General features: G+C 58.0%; 2 protein-coding genes across 2 annotated transcripts in view; one reads left to right on the forward strand and one right to left on the reverse strand.

The window, feature by feature from the left end:
• LOC146420291 (low affinity immunoglobulin gamma Fc region receptor III-like) overlaps window positions 1-18,648 on the forward strand; it is a 111,768-nt gene that overhangs the window by 59,635 nt on the left and 33,485 nt on the right. The gene's annotated exons all lie outside the window — the stretch shown is intronic.
• LOC146420297 (Fc receptor-like protein 2) lies at window positions 10,392-18,285 on the reverse strand. Its single transcript, XM_085048378.1, has 11 exons — window positions 18,200-18,285; window positions 17,673-17,693; window positions 17,353-17,583; window positions 16,832-17,101; window positions 12,636-12,920; window positions 11,768-12,037; window positions 11,351-11,647; window positions 11,183-11,266; window positions 10,799-10,820; window positions 10,631-10,710; window positions 10,392-10,544 (listed from the first exon to the last, which is right to left on the reverse strand). The coding sequence occupies exons 1-11, from the start codon at window positions 18,246-18,248 to the stop codon at window positions 10,435-10,437; spliced, it is 1,719 nt and encodes a 572-aa protein (XP_084904504.1). The 5' UTR covers window positions 18,249-18,285; the 3' UTR covers window positions 10,392-10,434.

An 18,648-nucleotide genomic window follows, 5' to 3' on the forward strand; every position in this document is an offset into this window, starting at 1 on the left:
CAGTAGAGGCCAGTGAGGATGAGGCTGTAGAGGAAGAGGATGGCATCCAGCACATAGCAGATTTCGGGCTCCACCAGGGACCCTGCGGGGATTTGGGGGGGCTCAGAGGGGGTCCCCGGGTCAGCAGGGGGGGGACATCCCCCCTCCGGACACCCCCAGGCTCCGTGTGTCACCCCATGGGGACAGAGGAGGGTCCGGGATGTCGCGGGTGGCAGCGATGTCGCTTTGGGTGGCAGCGATGTCGCCTTGGCTGGCACCGGAGCCACTCGCCGTGCTGAGCTCTGGTGGGGGGTGGGCTTGAGCCTGGAGCCCCCCGGCACCCTCAGGGTGACCCCTCTGGGTGATCCCCGGGGAGGCTGCGCCAGGCTCTGGGTCACCCCAAAATCCAAGGCCACCGGGGAAGGAGCTGTGACCCATCCTGGGACCCCCAATCCCTGGACTAAAGAGAAACAATGAGAGGGAACTCACGGCACTCTCAATATGAGATATAAAGTAAGCTCCATTTTATTTCACCAAACGAGAGACTTATATACTGTTACAGATATTTCTAATTATAGATACACACACACACCTGCAGCTGTTCTCACACATTCAGGGATCCTCCTGCTAACTCCCTTATTCTTTTCTCATAACACTTCTGACTCCTAATCTTTCTCATGGCATTCTTCCCACAGAACATTCTCAGGCAAACAAACCACTGCAGCTTGTTGGAATTTTACTGAGGCCTGACCATGCTGAAGCTTTGCTCAGGCTTGCTCAGTTAGCATAAGTTTTGCTGGAAAACTGCGTTTTCCAATAGTTCCCCCGTTTCGCTTGTGAGAACAGACGTTGTCTGTTATCAGATTAATTTGCTTTGCTATAAGTAATTCTTATTATTAGAATCGTTATAAATTTACCTGAGGAAATTTCACTAGTTATTTAGATATGTTGCCATGGTCTAAGAATTGTCATTGCTGAAAACATTCACTTCACAGGTAAAGCTTAGAGAACCTTTTCCGGGTAAGGACTCCAAGTTTACCTGGAAGAAGGTTTAGCTTTTATAAACTCAATTTGGTAAATGAAAATTATTTGATCACATTTTGGTGCAAAACACTTTGGGACTCATGGCATGTTTCCCAGCCAGTTAGAACGAAAGCTTGGCCAGAGCTCAGGTGCTAAGTGGAAGGGTTTTCTTAAAACATCTTATAAACAAATTTTGATTAATATCAATAAGGAGCGTATCTTAACATGTTACTATTTTTGCAGATAGCTATATAAGGTGAGATGAAATATTTGAAAACAGTAGATATTATTATTTGACTTTAACTAAGAAAGATGAAACTGCAAAGCTTTTGTGAATAATAATATAAACTAACAAATTTAAAACTTAAATTAATATCACTAAAAATGAATAAAACTTAATCTTAATAAATCTTATTTTAAACTAACAAATAGGACTTAACTATAATGGAATTTAAAATTGATATTACCTTAACAACTTAACTCTAATAAAATTTAAAACTTAACAGAATTTAAAATTGACATCACTTAATATTACTTAACAGAATTTTAACTTTAACAGAACTTACAACTTAATAGAATTTAAATTCACTATTACTTAACTTTAACAGAATCTATACTTAACCAAAAGTACTTAACAGGTAGTTTAAACTATTCAGTATAACTTCACTTACAGGTTTTTCATTCACACATTAAAACTCTCAAAAAATCAAAATCACACTCTCATCATTCACAGCCTTCATTTACACATTAAAGCATTCAACACACTCTCAGTAGGCCTACAATATTCACACATACACACAAATGCTTTAGCAAAATTCAGCTTTTGTTCAAGGCTTTTAGTATTCAAGGTGTTATTATTTTTTTTTTATCAGGATAATATCTTATTACAATGCTTCTTTATTAGTAAATTACTGGAAATAGGTTTTGGTCTGTTGGTCAATACGTGGCAATGGATGTTTCACCCTGCCAAGCGAATAATTAGAGGTTTTGGAGAGAACAGCTGGAGAACATGTTCAAAGATTTGTTTCTGAAGCTAGAGAGCGCGGCGGGATCGCTGCCGCCATGGGGAACGACATGGATGTGATTCCCGAGCGAGAGATGAAGGATCTCCAGTTCAGAGCAGTGAAGAAGATTCGCATCTTTGAAACTCTTAAAAGTTCTCCATGATTACAAAAGAAACAACTCTATCTTGTATCAAACTGCTGTTTCTGCTGGCAACGCTGTTGGTTAGTTCTGGTTCGCTGCTGAGGTTGCCAATCATTTCCTCATCCTTGGGGAGGAGTAGAGTTTAGGGTTTCACCACAGATGTTACAGTTGGGGCAGTGAAGGAGGCGTGGATGGCTCGCGGCTCCGCCCACCGGGCCACCCTCTGGGACTTCCGCTCTGGTTGTCATTCGGCCGGAAACCACGGCTGGAGCAACTTCTGCCACAGGTCTCTTTGTGTGGCGTTCAGGCGGCGTGCGATGAAGGGTAGGGGCCGCCGCTGGTACTCGGTTATTGGTCACTTTGTGTTTGTTCTTTTTGTTTCTACAAGCTTCTGTGCTGTGAGTATCTCTGTTGCAGCGGGAACACCAAACTTTTTCGTTACAGTTCTTTCTTATATGTTCCTCACTCCCGCATCGGTAACATCGGGATGATTTCTGGTTACTCTGTTTCTTTACCCGCGATATCTGAGCTCGTTCTAACAAAGCATTCAGTTGTTCTGGCAAAAGTTCAACAGTGACTCTCTCAAACAAAGCAGCTAAGATGTTTTTCGTTGTAACATTGCCAAGCTCTGTGATACATTGAGACAGGAACAGATTTTTCATCCAATCGAGTAACTTTGTTTTCTCGGCTGTCGGCAGCGGCACGGCGTGCTCTCTCTCTCCCCCCCCTCCCTGGCGGGGGGGGCTTCCCCGGCTGCTGTGCCGCGGCCGAAGTTTTACGCATAGCAAAAGCAGCACAGTAACTCACAGGTTTTTCTCTGCTCAATGCGGGTACTATGTCCTGTGCCGTGAGCCAGGCAAGGTTTTGCTTTGTGGCATGTATTTGTAAGCAGGCTACAACTTTACTCCATGGTTTGCCAAGCTTTCTTGCTATTTTATCACAGTCCAAAAGCAAAACAGCTCCGTAATTCAACCACTCTCCTACACTGAATACTGTAATAGGATTTGTAAAAAATCCATAAGCTTGTCCTACCACTATCAGGCCCATTAAGTGTGATAGGCCACTTTTACTGAGTCCGTGCTTTTCTAAAAAGCATAACAATAAAATTTGGGCTACCTCTGATTCCAGTTTGGTCCAGCTGGTTTTCAGGGTCCTGGTCGACACCGTCTAAGCACTCTGTAGGAGCTCGCAGTCGCCAGAGTTCTGTGCAGTTCACCGAAGTATAGCCCTCACGGTAGGCAGGTCCTATTCGGCCTGTGTCTGCAGGATCTTCCCCGGTTCGGGCGAAGATTTTGACACACCATTGCTGCACAGCTCCGGCGCCTCTCCGTTCCTGCCGCTCTCAGAAGCAAGGTCGTAAAACTCCGCTGTTAGGGTCCGTAGTCGTCGGAGTCACCATTTAAAGAGAAACGACGAGAGGGAACTCACGGCAGTCTCAATATGAGATATAAAGTAAGCTCCATTTTATTTCATCAAACGAGAGACTTATATACTGTTACAGAAGTTACTATTCACAGATACACACACACACCTGCAGTCTGTTCTCACACATTCAGGGATCCTCCTGCTAACTCCCTTATTCTTTTCTCATAACACTTCTGACTCCCTAATCTTTCTCATGACATTCTTCCCACAGAACATTCTCAAGCAAACAAACCACTGTAGCTTGTTGGAATTTTACTGAGGCCTGAGAATTCTGTTAGCATAAGTTTTGCTGGAAAACTGCGTTTTCCAACACTGCCCCATCTCTCCCCACACTCTCGGGGTTTCCCCTCACTCCAAGACCCCCAAACCCCCCATTGTCACCCACCTGGGCGGTGCCACCAGTGACAGCCCCCGATGACAGCCAGGAGCAGCACCAGGTGCAGGAGGGTCCTGCTGACATTTACAGTCACTGCTGGGGACACAGGGGGACACTGAGATCACCCGGAACCCCGGGAGTCCTCAACTCCCCGTGACCCCATGTGACCCCACCTGTGCCCCAGTGTCCCCACGGTGTCACCTCCAGGGCCAGCTCTGGGCTGAGTGCCCGGAACACACGGTGCTCATTCAGCTGGTTGGTGGCCACACACTGGTAGGTGCCAGAATGTCCCACATCGATGTCCCCAAGCTCCAGGAGGGGACCCTGGGCCACCTCGTGCCCATCACGCAGCCAGGTGAAGGTGACAGGTGCTGAGCCCACCTGCACCGAGCAGCACAGGGTCACGGGGTCACCTGTGTGCACCTGGAGTGGCGGGGGCCAGGGGTGATGGTGGCATTGGCCACAGGCACTGCGGGGACAGAGACGGGGTGGTGGGTGGGGGAGGGGCTGGAACACGGTGTGGGGGGAGAGAAACGGGGGGGGCATGTGGATATCATGGTTGGGGTCACCCCCAGCTCGAGAGTCCCACTCACCCAGGACGGTGATATTCAGTGTGGGGCTTTCGGCCATGCTGTCCCTATTCCTGGCCCGACACTGGTAGTGACCACTGTCATTCTCGCCAATGCTGCACAGCTCCAGGTGGGGGACAGTGCCCAGTGGTCTCCCCGAGCCCTCCCGGTGCCAGGAGAAGGACAGAGGACCTGCCCCCGCGGCCACCGTGCAGCTCAGCACCAGGCTGTCACCCAGTGCCACCTGTGCCCCGGGGGGCTGTTCCGACAGGGACACCCCTGACACTGGGATCCCTGTGGGGGGACATGGGTGTGATGGGGACATGAGGAGGGGAGAGAGTAGATGTAAGAGATGGTGGAGGGGACCCCAGGCAGGGGTGAGGGGTTGCAGACAGGAGCGGTGCGACCTGGGGACCCCGGAGGGACCTCCAATAGGGCTGGGAGTCACCAGCTGGCGCTGGGGTACCCGGGGAGGCTGTGGGGGTTGCCGTGCCCATCCCCGCACTCACTGCGCACCGTGACGCGGAGCCGGGCGCTGCTCTTCCGCACGGCCCCCCCCTCGGAGCGCACCTCGCAGCTGTAACTGCCCGAGTGGGAGACCCCCACGGCGGGCAGCAGGAGCTGCGGGGACCCCTGCGGGCCCCCCAGCAACTGCCCGTCCCGGTAGAAGAGGTGCAGGAGGGGGGCTCGGGGCCGCAGGGGGCTGGGGGTGCTGAGGCAGCTGAGATTCAGGGGGGATCCCTCTGTGGGCTCAGGGGGACCCTCCAGCTCCAGCACCGGCACCGAGAAGAGCTCTGGGAAGGAGATGGGATATGGTGGATAATGATGCCCAGTCTATTGGGGAGGGGCTGTGGGGCTGTGGGATGTAATCTGTGAGGTGTGGGGATATCAGGGTATCACAGTTCCGTTTGTGGGGTGCTCACTGTGCACTGTCACTGTCACCAGGTTCGACTGCACCCACTGTGTCAGCTCATTGCTCACTCAGCCCCTGCAGTGGTAGCTGCCACTGTGGTGCAGCTGCAAAGGGGACAGGGACAGTTCGGTCCCATCGAGGGGTCCAGTCAGATCCTTCCAGTTCTTGTAAAATGTCACAATCGTGACAAAATCATCCTTCCTGACTCGGCAGTGCAGTGTCATGGTGTCCCCCTCCAGCAACACCCATGCTGGCATCTGCAACACCAATGAGTCTGGGGGACAGGAGGGTCCTGTCACACCACAGGGTTCACCACGGGGTCTCAATGGCACTGGGAGGCACCAAGGGTCCCCCATTGCAGCACGGGTGTCCCCTTGCACTGGGATGCTCTGGGATGTCCCCATCTGCAAGAGATTGGCTCTCGTGACACGAGGGAGGTGACCCAGGAAGCAGAGCTCACGCAGAGCCCGCGGGGTCCCCACAGGTGTCAGGCTGGGGACACAAACCTCCCTCACCATTTAAGATTCTCATGGCAGAGCTGCGCCTGGCGCCAGGTCTGTCACATCTGTAGGTTCCTTTCTCTGTCACAAGGAACTGATCCCTTTCCTCCTTCCCCCAGCGCTGCCCATCCTTGTACCAGGTGGTGGCATTGAGTGTCCCCAAGCCCTGGCAGGTCAGTGTCACTCTGTCCCACAGCACCGCCGGTGTCCAGGGGGGATCCATGAGGAGCTGGGTGATCCGGGCACCTGCAGGTGACAGGGGACACCAGCCTGCCAGGGCCAGCACAGGGCTGGGGACAGCGGGATGGGGACATGGCATCCCTTGGGGACTCACCAGCGAGGCTGAGGGTCTGGGCTGGAAGGGAGAAAGGACAGGGCTGGGTTAGGGTGGCCCCGAGGTGACAGCTTCACCCGGGGCAAAGCGTGTCCCAAACTGTCCCTGTGAGAACACCCAGAGTGACACGGATGTCCCAGGGATGGGGATACTGTGGCCACTCCAGGCTGATGCGAGACGTGGGGACATTGTGGACAGCCTGAGATGGCACTGCCACCAGCCCTAAAGCTCTTGTCCCCACTACCTCATGGTGCCTGTCCTCTTGTCTCTGTCCCCACATCACTGTCCCCAAATTCCTGTCCCCCTGTTCCTGTCCACACTCCACAACCCAGTCACACCAGTGTCCATCCCCACGGACTGGCTCTGCTGGCACTGGGGACCTCAGAGACCCCACGGCCCCCCTGTGCCCCCTCCCCACCGCTCTCTGCCTCACCAGGGCCATCCCTGGGGCATCAGGCCTGTGCCCAGGGTACTCACCCCACAGGAGCAGTGCCACCTCCCGGCCATCCCGGTGTCCCTGGCCATCTGGGCTGGCTGTCACACACTGCTGGGGCTACCTGTCTCTGTTGGTGGCTCTCCTTTGGAGAAGGAAGTGAGGTCACATCTTGTCCCCACATGTAGGTGGCCCTTGGTGGGGGCTGGGTTGGTGACAGGCTGGGCACACGATGGGGACATGGTGGCAACATAGCAAGGATATGCTGGGACATGCTAGGACACAGTGGGGACATGGGAGACCCAGGAGTTCAGGCTCAGGGAAAATGGGGAGCCAAGGATGTGTGTCCCAGGGAATTGGGGTGTCCCAGGGAATTGGGGTGTCCCAGGAATGGGGTTTGGGAAAAGGGATCCCACGGGAATAGCGGCTGAAGAAGAAGAGGTTTCCTGGGAGGGCAATCACAGGAGATTGGGGTCCTGGGGAATGGGCAGGGGGGCCAAGGGTGGGGGTCCAAAGGGACCATTGTCACTCCTGTCCTCTCAGCCCCTCCCCGGGTCTGAGACGGAAAAGTCCCTCCAGCTGAGCTGGGACTGTCCTGCTGACCCTCACCCCCTTTAGGGGATTCCCTTGTCCTTCCCCCACCCCAGCCTGGGGCTCTTTCCTCTCTTCATTTCCCTTTCTTGTTTCGGGGGCGGGGCTGCCCTGGCGAGTGACACAGCCGGGGGGGGTCCTGTCCCTGCCCTCTGCAGCTGCTGCCAGCACAGTGGGGACTGCGTGAGCTCACGGCTCACTGACAGAGGAGTCAGTGCCGGTGACAGCGATGGCAACAGTGATGGTGCACGGTGAAAACCCCACAGATCACACCCCAATGCCCCACAGCCCCTCCCCAACAGACTGGGCATCATCAAGGTCCTGTCCTGGAGCTTGGGGACATCGATGTGGGACATTCTCGCACATACCAGTGCGTGGCCACCAACCAGCTGGACAGGCACCGCATGCTGCGGGCGCTCAGCCCAGAGCTGGCCCTGGAGGTGACACTGCGGGGACACTGGGGCACAGGTGGGGTCATACGGGGTCATGGGGGATTGCAGGATCCCCACGGTGACAGGTGACCCTGCTGTGACCCCTTCTGTCCCCAGCGGTGGCCGTGGGTGCTGTCAGGACCCTCCTGTTCCTAGTTCTGCTCCTGGCTGTCATCAGGGGCTGTCACTGCTGGGCTGGAGAATTGGACACTGAGGGAAAGGGACTGAAAGGCTGTGGGTTTTGGGAAAATGTGCTGTAATGCCATGAGAGGTGCTGTTGTGGAGCTGAAAATCGGCTGGGGGGTGGGTGCTTCCTTCCTTCCATTCGGGACTGGGGAGAGCATTGGTGTGTGTGTTGCACAGGGTGTGTGTCTGGCCAGGACACTGCTGCGCTGCCCCTCAGCACTGCGATCTGAGCTGCAGCCTTCACCGCTTCTGCCCACTGCCGGTGGAGCTGCCGGGACTGATTGGTGCTGAGAGATTGCAAAAGGAGCGATTTCCCCTTTTTGCTGAGCCCGAGGCTGCCATGGCTGCCGAGGGGATCCAGCTTGGATTGCAGCGCCCCCTGCTGGTCTGAGCAATCCCTGCAGCGCCCCCTGCTGGCTTGAGTGATCCCTGCAGCGCCCCCTGCTGGCCTGAGTGTTCCCTGCAGCGCCCCCTGCTGGTCTGAGTGTTCCCTGCAGCGCCCCCTGCTGGTCTGAGTGAGCTCTGCAGCGCCCCCTGCTGGCCGTGGTCATATTGACACCAAATAAGGAAAAACAGCTCTGAGCAGGTTGGAAGCTTCTGTTATTGTGTTGTTTGATCTCTTCTGTTCTCTTTATTTTCTAATAAAGAACCGTTCTTCCTTTTTCTACAGTTAGGCCTGGAAGCCCTGAAATTTTCAAAGTTATAATAATTTGGAGCGAGGCATCTTCTTTCCATTCCAAGAATATTCCCATCCACCTTGGCAGACATTTGTCTTTTAAACCAAGACAGCTGCCAAATCCAGGGTTCCCGTGTGGATAGGACACATACTCCAAGAGAAAGCAGGGTCAGACATGTGACCACTTCATGCTCTGCCTTTTAAGCCCCTGGGCCACCATGGGCCCTCCCCCCAGGTGGGACTTCCAGTAACTTGGCCACTCAGGAGTTGGGTTGGACAGAGCATCACACTGTCCCCAGTGTGCCATGACTGACGGATTGATAGACACACAGGGCCCTGTCACACCCAAAGCAAAGCCTGACCAACCCCCTATCACACGCAGGTGTTCCAAAACGTCTCCAGACATCAAACTATTCCTGTCTCTGACACCTCACCCTGTGCCATGGATTGATCCCTACTGCCCTGGAAAAGGGGGTGTCAGAGGTTGGGGAGCCTTGGAATTTTTTTCTCCATTCCTGTTACTAAGCAACAAATAGCTGGGTGATTAGAGCCATCAACTCCTTTGTAAGAGACAAAAGGGTGTGCTTGGGCGGGGCAGGGTAATGCAGGAACTGGCCTTTGGAACTGGCACTCTGGTCCTCCAGACACCGAGAGGAGAGGCTGCTCTTTGCCTCTGGCTGCAACCACAGGAAAATCCAGCTGTGCTCTGCCTTTCTCCTCTTGGCTAGGTGAGCTTTGATTTAACCTCTTTCCCACTGGGAAGCGTGCTTTTCCCCTGCTGCGTTTTCTCGCAGCAGCTGCTAGGGGAGTCTGGCTGTCCCTGCCACCCGCCCCGCTCTGCCACACAAGACTGCGGTGTCTGCTGTGACTGCAGAGCTCTTGCTACCTCGCTAGCTAGCTGGGAAAGCCAGCCCCTTGCTCCCCTCTGCCGCCCTGCTCGTCGCTCCGAGCTGTTTGCTGCCCTGCCTGCTTTCTCAGCCTCTTCTGCCATTACCATCTGTGTGAGGCTGACCTGACCCTGCGCCACAGCGCCACCTGCAGCCGCTCGGCAGTCATCGCACCTGCCCTGCCCGGCCAGGAGCTCAACAGCGCCCCTGCTGCTTGCGACCGTGATTACACCACACGGGAAAAGGCTCGGCAGCTCAAAAGTCATCTGCCATTGGTTTCTGGGTCTAGTTGTGGTTGCTATTATTGTTACTGCTTGTTTATAGATGCTAGTAATGAACTGATATTCCTTTTCCCATACCTTTGCCTGAAATCCCTTGATTTTCAAAATTAAAATAATTCGGAGGGAGGGGAGATCACATTCTCTGTCCTAAGGGAGGGTTCAACCTCTCTTAGCAGACACCTGTCTTTCAAACCGAGACAGGGGGAGACTCTGGAACACCCACAGTGCCTTGGTGACATCATAGTGTGGGGGAAGACAGCAGAGGAGGGTTTGGAGACAGAGGAGAAGAGAATGCAGAGCCTCCTGAAGGCTGCTTTGGCCATCAAAGCAATGAAGGTCCAGAGCCCTGCCAGGTTCCTCCTGGTGGGGGAATCGTGCTGGGGGCAGCATCTGGGGTTTGTTCCTTGTTGGGCCTTTCCCTGGAAATCATTCCTTTTCTGACCCTTCTGATTCTGAATCTTGTTGCTGTTGCTGTTGGGTTTCTTGTGTCATTGCTGTTTGCAGGAAATTGTTCTTCTCTCAGCCCTTTGGGATTTTTGCCTTTTGTGCCTCACCTGGGGGGGGCTGGCAGCAGCCCCTGGTTTATAGGGGAAGCACACAGAGGTGTTGGTGCCCATGGGTGGGGATCCTCAGTGCCCCCAGTGTCCCCCAGTGCTCCCAGGGTCCCCCCGGATCCCCCCATTGTCACAGCACATTCTCATAGATGTCACTGGATTCCCGCCGTTGCCCATGGGATCTCAGCAGCTCTGCATAGGTCACCTGGGGGTCCTGGGGTGGGGTGACGCTGGGGGACCCTGAAAGAGACACTGGTTGGGAGGACCAAGGTAGGGAGTGACACCTGTGGGTGATGTGTCACTGTCACCTCCCACCCTGTACTCACTGCCCGTCTGCTTGCTGATCACAATATGGCTGTACAGCACCTCCTCCTCCTCTGGGGGGGCTGGGGGCTCCGGGGGGACCCTGCTGGGATAAGGGGGTGTGTGGGAGGAGATGGAGAACTGTGGGGCTGGGGGAAATAGGGTGGTCATGGCTGGAGCCCCCAACTCACCTTTCCTGGTGCTTCCTGGAGGCTGCAAAGGAAAGATCAGGGGGTGACTGTGGGGTCCCAGCACCATGACCACACTCAGGAATTCTGAACACTGACAGGACTTTCACTTCCCCCCGGGACCCCCAAGCATTGCTGAAGCCCCCCAGAATTCATGAACTCCCCCAGTGTCCCCAGCCAACTCAGGTTCAAAACCTCAAAGCCCTCCAAACTCCCCCAGAACCCCTGAAAGAACCCCCAACATCCCTGCCCGACCTTCCAGCACCTCCCGAAACCCAACAGGAACCCAGCCAAGGTCACTGGGAGTCTCAACCGCACCCCAAGTCAGGCTATAGATCCCCAAATCCTACAGCTCCCAGGGGGCCCCATGACCCCATTGTCACCCACCCAGGTGGTGCCACCGGTGCCAGGCCAAGATGACAGCCAGTAGCAGAACCAGAAACAACAGGGAACCACCAACCCCTGCGGCCACTGCAGAAAAGAGACAGAGACACATTGGGGTCACCTGTCATCCCAGGGGTCCTGAACCCCCAGAGCGACTCCATATGACCCCACCTGTGCCCCAGTGTGTCCGCGGTGTCACCTCCAGGGCCAGCTCTGGGCTGAGAGCCTGGAACATGCGGTGCTCATCCAGCTGGTTGGTGGCCACGCACTGGTAGGTGCCAGAATGTCCCACATTGATGTCCCCAAGCTCCAGGAGGGGACTCTGGGCCACCTCCTGCCCGTCGCGTAGCCAGCTGAAGTTGACAGGTGCTGAGCCCACCTGCACCGAGCAGCGCAGGGTCACGGGGTCACCTGCGTGCACCTGGAGTGCCGGGGGGCCAGGGGTGATGGTGGCATTGGCCACGGGCACTGCGGGGACAGAGATGGGGCTGAGGGTGGGGGAGGGGATGGCATCAGGTGTGGGGGGAGGGGATGGGGGGATGACAATATCATGGGTGGGATCCTTCCCAGCCCAAGGGTCTCACTCACCCAGGACCGTGACAATCAATGGGTCACTTTCAACCGTGCTGTCCCCATCGCTGACCCGGCACTGGTAGTGGCCACTGTCCTTGTCCCCAACGTGGCTCAGCTCCAGGTGGGGGCCAGTGCCCAGCAGTGCCCCTGAGCCCTCCCGGTGCCAGGAGAAGGACAGAGGACCTGTCCCCGCGGCCACCGCACAGCTCAGCACCAGGCTGTCACCAAGTGCCACCTGTCCATTGGGTGGCTGTGCTGACAAGGACACCCCTGATACTGGGATCCCTGTGAGAAGGGGACAGCAGGGGACAGTGATGGACTGGGGACACCAGGGGAGAGCAGGGGACAGCAGGGGACAGGGAGGGATATGGGGACAGGGAGTGACACGGGGAGGGTCAGAGAGGGGTGGGAGGACCCCAGGGAGGGAGAAGGGGGCACAGAAATGGGGCGGAACCTGGGAAGAGACCCCAGTGAGGATGGGGAATTCTGGGCAGAGACACATGGAGAGGGATGGGGGAACTCCAGGGAGGGCTGTGGGGAACCAGACAGGGATGTGGGGACCTGGGGACCATGGGGGAACTCAGAGTGGGAGGGAGGGGACCCGGGGAGGTTGCCAGGGAGGGATAGGGGTACCCAGACACGGGTGGGGAACCCGGGATGGGATCCGAGAAAGGATTGGGAGACCCAGGAAGGAACCAGGGAAGGGATGAAGGTCTCCAGGTGGGGCTGAGCAGACCCGAGGCATGGAGGGTGTGATCTGGGGAGAGACCTGTGAAGGGCTGGGGGGAGCCGGGAAAGGTGTCAGGGAGGGCTGGGGGGACACGGGCAGGGCTGGGGTACCCGGGGAGGCTGTGGGGGTTGCCGTGCCCATCCCCGCACTCACTGCGCACCGTGACGCGGAGCCGGGCGCTGCTCTTCCGCACGGCCCCTCCCTCGGAGCGCACCTCGCAGCTGTAACTGCCCGAGTGGGAGACCCCCACGGCGGGCAGCAGGAGCTGCGGGGACCCCTGCGGGCCCCCCAGCAACTGCCCGTCCCGGTAGAAGAGGTGCAGGAGGGGGGCTCGGGGCCGCAGGGGGCTGGGGGTGCTGAGGCAGCTGAGATTCAGAGGGGATCCCTCGGTGGGCTCGGGGGGACCCTCCAGGTCCAGCACCGGCACCAGGAAGAGCTCTGGGAAGGAGATGGAAGTGGAGATGATGATCCCGAATGTGCTGGGGCAAGGCTGTGGGGGTGCCAAGCTGTGGGGCTGTCAGGGTTTCGGGGTGCTCACCGTGCACTGTTACTGTCACCGGCTTTGACTGCTCCGACACCGGTGACATTGCGATGCTCACCAAGCCTCTGCAGTGGTAGTGACCACTGTGGTGCAGCTGCAGGGGGGACAGGGACAGCTTGGTCCCATGTATAGATGTCCCTAGTTCCTCCTCCACATGGTAGAAGGACACCGAGGTGACAGGAGAGTTCTCCCTGACCCAGCAGCACAGTGTCACCGTGTCTCCCCCCAGCAGCACCTGGAGCACCAGCCAGTCTGGAGACAAGTGGGGACACATCACACCGGGATGTCCCGATGGCACTTGGAAGCCCTCACTGTGTCACCTCCAGCACCCCAGGGGTCCCGGATTCCAGCAGGGAACTCCCTTCAACCTGGGCTGCTCTGGGATGTCCCCATGTGCAAGAGACAGGCTCTAGTCACACCAGGGAGGTGACCCAGGAAGCAGAGCTCACCCAGAGCCTTCGGAGTCCCCATGGGTGCCAGGCTGGGGACACAAATCCTCCTCACCATTTAAGACGCTCACGAGGGGCTGATCCCAGTGCCAGGTCTGTAACATCTGTAGGTGACATTCTTGGGGATAATCAAGTGGTCAGCTGCATTCTGCCACCAGCGCTGCCCATCCTTGTACCAGGTGGTGTCACCGGATGTCCCCGAGCCCGAGCAGGTCAGTGTCACTCTGTCCCACAGCACCGCTGGCGTCCAGGGGGGCTTCACGAGGAGCTGGGTGGTCTGAGCACCTGCAGGTGACAGGGGACACCAGCCTGCCAGGGCCAGCAAAGAGCTGGGGACAGCAGGATGGGGACATGCCATCTGCCTGAGGACTCACCAGCGAGGCTGAGGGTCTGCGCTGGAAGGGAGAAGGGAGAAGGCTGGGTGAGGGTGGCACCAAGGGGACAGTGGCACCTGGGAGGTGTAGTGTGGCATTGTCCCCAGATTGTCCCGGTGAGGACAGAGTGACATGGATTTCTCAGGGATGGGGATACCACCATCACCCTGTGCTCAGGCAGGACATGGGGACAGTGTGGACACTCCAGACATGAGGACACCACGGCCACCCTGTGCTGGCACAAGTCACCCCCACCAGCCCCACAGCACCTGTCCCCATATCCCGTCCAGATGGTCCTTGTCCCCTTGTTTCCTTGTCCCTGTCCCTGTCCCCACAGCTGCCCCAGCCCCATGGTGCCTCCCCACTCCCCCATTACTGTCCCCACCTTTCTGTCCCCTCTCTCCTGTCCCCACTGCCAGCCCACTACCCCAGTCACCCAGCCCGTGACCCCCCGAGGGGGCAGGGTTGGGATTAGGGTGGGGAGGACTCAATCCCTGAGCACCGTCAAGGGAAAAACAGACTCAATTTGGGGCAAATAAATGCATTTGTTATCCATCAAAACGGAAAACAAGAAGTAAAATAAACCTGAAAAACTCCTTTCCCCCACCCGTCCCTCCGGAGCCGGGGGCTTCTCCAGGGCTGCGGGGTGTCCCTCGTGTCCCCCGGGGTGTCCCTCGTGTCCCTCGGGGTGTCCCCAGCACCCCATGCCGGCTCTGGACATTTCGGGTCACGCTGCGCTGGTCCCACGCGGGTTTTCCCAAATCCGTGGGGCTCAGAGGGACAGAGGGGTGGTGGCCACGGGGGGGAGGGGACAGGGCCAGCTGCCGGCAGCTAGGGAGTGGATGGGAAAGCCTCTGGGGATACTGGGAGCACTGGGATGGGAAAGAGACCCCACATGGGACCTCCACACTGGTGGCCACCCCCTGTGTCCCACGGGAGCCAGGGGAGGGGACACACACGAGGGGTGGCCAGGGGAGGGGATCTCCAGTGCTCCCAGTGTCCACAGTGCCTCCAGTGTCCCCAGTGTCACAGCACATTGTCATAGATGTCACCAGAGTCCTGCTGTCGCCCGTGGGGTCCTGGCAGCTCCGCGTAGGTCACCTGGGGGGATGTGGCACGGGGGGGCCCTGCGAGAGGCAGTGACTGGGGCGGGTGACACCCATGGGTGACATGTCCTTGTCCCTGTCCCTGTCCCTAACACCCGTACTCACCCTCTGCCCTCGCGGTGCTCACGACCTGGGTGTAAAGCACCTCCTTATCCTCCGGGGGGGACGAGGGGTCCCTGTGGGGATAAGGGGGTAGCTGTGGCTGTGGCGCTGTGGGGTGGGGTAAAAGGGGGTCAGGACTGCAGCCCCCCACTCACCTGTCCTCTGGCTTCCTGGTGGCTGCAAAAGAAAGAGGAGTGGGGTTGACAATGAGGTCCTTGGGGCCACTGAAACCTCCCAGGACCCTTGATTGCCCCCGGGACCCCTGAGCATCCCTGATGACCGCCAAACCCCCTGAACCACCCCAAAGCTCAAGATCCCCTGAGCGCCCAGAGCTCCCAAATATGGCAGAAAGGGGAGCCCTCCCAATTCCCGCAGGACCCCAGAAAAAAACCCAAAATCCCAACACCACCTCAAACCCCACAGGAGCTTAGCTAAGGTCACTGGGGGCTCAGCTCCACCCAAGGAAGAGGCTGTGGGTGCTGCCACATGGCTCTCCCAGTCTAGGGGACTTCCCATCCCTACCCATCCCCCAGTGTCACCCACCCGTGCGGTGCCACCAGCGCCAGCCCAGGATGGCAGCCAGGAGCAGAACCAGGAACAACAGGGAACCACCAATGCCTGCGGCCATTGCTAGGGACAGAGAGGGACACATTGAGGTCACAAAGAACCCCAAAGTTCCTGCACTCCCCGTGACCCCCCGTGACCCCCACCTGTGACACCTCTGCCACAGTGTCCCCGCGGTGTCACCTCCAGGGCCAGCTCTGGGCTGAGTGCCCGGAACACACGGTGCTCATCCAGCTGGTTGGTGGCCACGCACTGGTAGGTGCCAGAATGTCCCACATCAACGTCCCCAATCTCCAGGAGGGGACCCTGGGCCACCTCCTGCCCATCGCGTAGCCAGGTGAAGTTGACAGGTGCTGAGCCCACCTGCACCGAGCAGCGCAGGGTCACGGGGTCACCTGTGTGCACCTGGAGTGCCGGGGGGCCAGGGGTGATGGTGGCATTGGCCACGGGCACTGCGGGGACAGAGACGGAGCTGAGGCTGGGGGAGGGGCTGGCAACAGGTTTGGGTGGAGATGGAGGGAAATGAGGGCGCGATGGGGGATGCCGTGTTTGGGGTCACCCCCAGCCCGAGGGTCCTGCTCACCAAGGACAGTGGCAATCAATGGGTCACTTTCAACCGTGCTGTCTCCGTCGCTGACCCGGCACTGGTAGCGGCCACTATCATTGTCCCCAACCTTGCTGAGTCCAGGCAGGGCCAGTGCCCAGCAGTGTCCCCAAGCCCTCCCGGTGCCAGGAGAAAGACAGGGGACCTGTCCCCGTGGCCACCGTGCAGCTCAGCACCAGGCTGTCACCCAGTGCCACCTGTCCCCCAGGGGGGCTGTGCTGACAGGGACACCCCTGATACTGGGATCCCTGTGGGGGGACATGGGTGTGATGGGGACATGAGGAGAGGAGGGAGGAGATGTAGGAGAGGGTGGAGGAGACCCGAGTGGGTGAGAAAGGGAGTGGTGGGAGATTCAGGGATGGGAGACATGGAAAGGGATATAGGGGACCCCAGAGAAGGGTGAAGGGATGCAGACAGGGGTGGTGCGACCTGGGGACAGTGGGGGGACCTCCAGTCGGACTGGGTGTCCCCAGTTGTGTCTGGGTGACCCGGGAGGCTGTCAGGGAAGGATGGGTGTCCCCAGGCGGTGATGGGAGATGGGGACGGTGACCCCAAAGCCACTGGGGAGAGGCTCTGGGGATGTCGGGGTGGTGGCTGTGGGGTGCTCACCATGCACTGTCACTGTCACTGTGACTGGCTTCGACTCTGACACCAGTGATTTTCTGAAGCTCACCCTGCCCTTGCAGCGATAGCTGCCACTGTGGTTCAGCTGCAGGGGGGACAGGGACAGCTCGGTCCCAGAGACTTTCCAGCTCAGTTCCTCCTCCTCGCAGTAGAAGGACACCGAGGTTACAGGGGAGTTCTGCCAGCCCCGGCAGCGCAGTGTCACCATGTCCCCCTCCAGCAGCGGCCGCGCTGGCACCTGCAGCACCAACAGGTCTGGGGACAAGTGGGGACACATCACACCGGCATGTCCTGATGGCACCAGGACCCCCCACTGTGTCACCTCCAACACCCGAGGGGTCCCCGATTCCAGCAGGGAAGTCCCCTCACCCTGGGATGCTCTGGGATGTCCCCATGTGCAGGGGACAGGCTCTGGTCACACCAGGGAGGTGACCCAGGCAGCAGAGCTCACCCAGAGACCTCAGGGTCCCCGCAGGTGCCAGGCTGGGGACACAAACCTCCCTCACCGTTTGAGACCCTCACGGAGGGGCTGAGCCCGGTGCTGGCTTTGTCACACTTGTAGGTGCCACTCTTGGAGACAGTGAAGCTGGTAGGTACATTCAGCCACCAGCGCTGCCCATCCTTGTACCAGGTGGTGCCACTGGGTGTCCCCGAACCCTGGCAGGTCAGTGTCACTCTGTCCCACAGCACCGCTGGTGTCCAGGGGGGATCCACGAGGAGCTGGCTGGTCTGAGCACCTGCGGGTGACAGGGGACACCAGACTGCCAGGACCAGTGTGTGGCTGGGGAGAACAGGGTGGGGACATGGCATCTCCCTGAGGACTCACCAGTGAGGCTGAGGGTCTGGGCTGGAAGGGAGAAAGGACAGGGCTGGGTCAGGACAGCAACACCCAGGGCATGGGGTGTCCCCAAATTGTCCGTGTGGGGGCACCAGATTGGTACAGAGGTCTCAGGGATGGGGACACTGTGGCCACCCCAGGCTGATGCAGGACATGGGGACACAGGTCACTGCTACCAGCCCCAAAGCTCTTGTCCCCACCACCCCATGTGCCTGTCCTCTTGTCTCGGTCCCTTCCATCCCTTGTCCCCTTTCCCTGTCCCACAGCTGCCCCAGTCTCATGCTGCCTGTCCCCACATTCCTGTCCCCACATTCCTGTTCCACTTTTCCTGTTCCCCTGTTCCTGTCCCCACAGCCACTCCACAACCCAGTCACACCAGTCTCCACCCCCAAGAACTGGCTCTGCAGGCATTGGGGACTTCAGAGATCCCACAGCCCCCCTGTGCCCCCTACCCACTGCTCTCTGCCTCACCAGGGCCATCCCTGGGCTGTCACCCCTGTGCCCAGGACACTCACCCCACAGCAGCAGTGCCACCTTCCCAGCCATCCCGCTGTCCCCGGCCATCCAGGCTGGCTGTGACACACTGCCGGGGCCACCTGTCCCTGTTGGTGGCTCTTGGGCCAAACGGGAAGGAAACGAGGTCACATCTCTTACTCAGGCGTGTTTGACACATGGTGGGGGCAGAGTGGGGACAGGCTGGCCACAAGCTGGGGGCAGGGTGGGGACATGGCGGGTATATGGTGGGACAGGCTGGGGACATGGCAAGACACCGGATTCCCACGACTGGGGACAGAGAGGGTGTGTAGAGCCAAAGATGGTGTTCCCAGTGGGATGGAGGTCCTGGGGGAATCAAGGTGCTGGGGGAAGGGAGGGTGCAGGGGATGGAATCAAGGGGAGGGGGCTCCTCGGCAATGGGGGTCCTGGGCCATGGAGACCCTGGGCAATGGCAGTGCCAGGCTGGGGG

Source organism: Lichenostomus cassidix, unplaced genomic scaffold (genome assembly GCF_008360975.1).
Source record: "Lichenostomus cassidix isolate B80296 unplaced genomic scaffold, HeHo_3.0 HiC_scaffold_852, whole genome shotgun sequence".
Classification (NCBI taxonomy): domain Eukaryota; kingdom Metazoa; phylum Chordata; class Aves; order Passeriformes; family Meliphagidae; genus Lichenostomus; species Lichenostomus cassidix.

Coding starts and splice junctions, on each gene's coding strand:
- LOC146420297 (XM_085048378.1), bottom strand. CDS start 18,248: ATGGCCGGGGACAGCGGGATGGCTGGGAAGGTGGCACTGCTGCTGTGG. Junction 17,584..17,672: donor CCAGACCCTCAGCCTCACTG/GTGAGTCCTCAG, acceptor TGTCACCCGCAG/GTGCTCAGACCAGCCAGCTC. Junction 11,267..11,350: donor GCGGACACACTGGGGCACAG/GTGGGGTCATAT, acceptor TCTTTTCTGCAG/TGGCCGCAGGGGTTGGTGGT.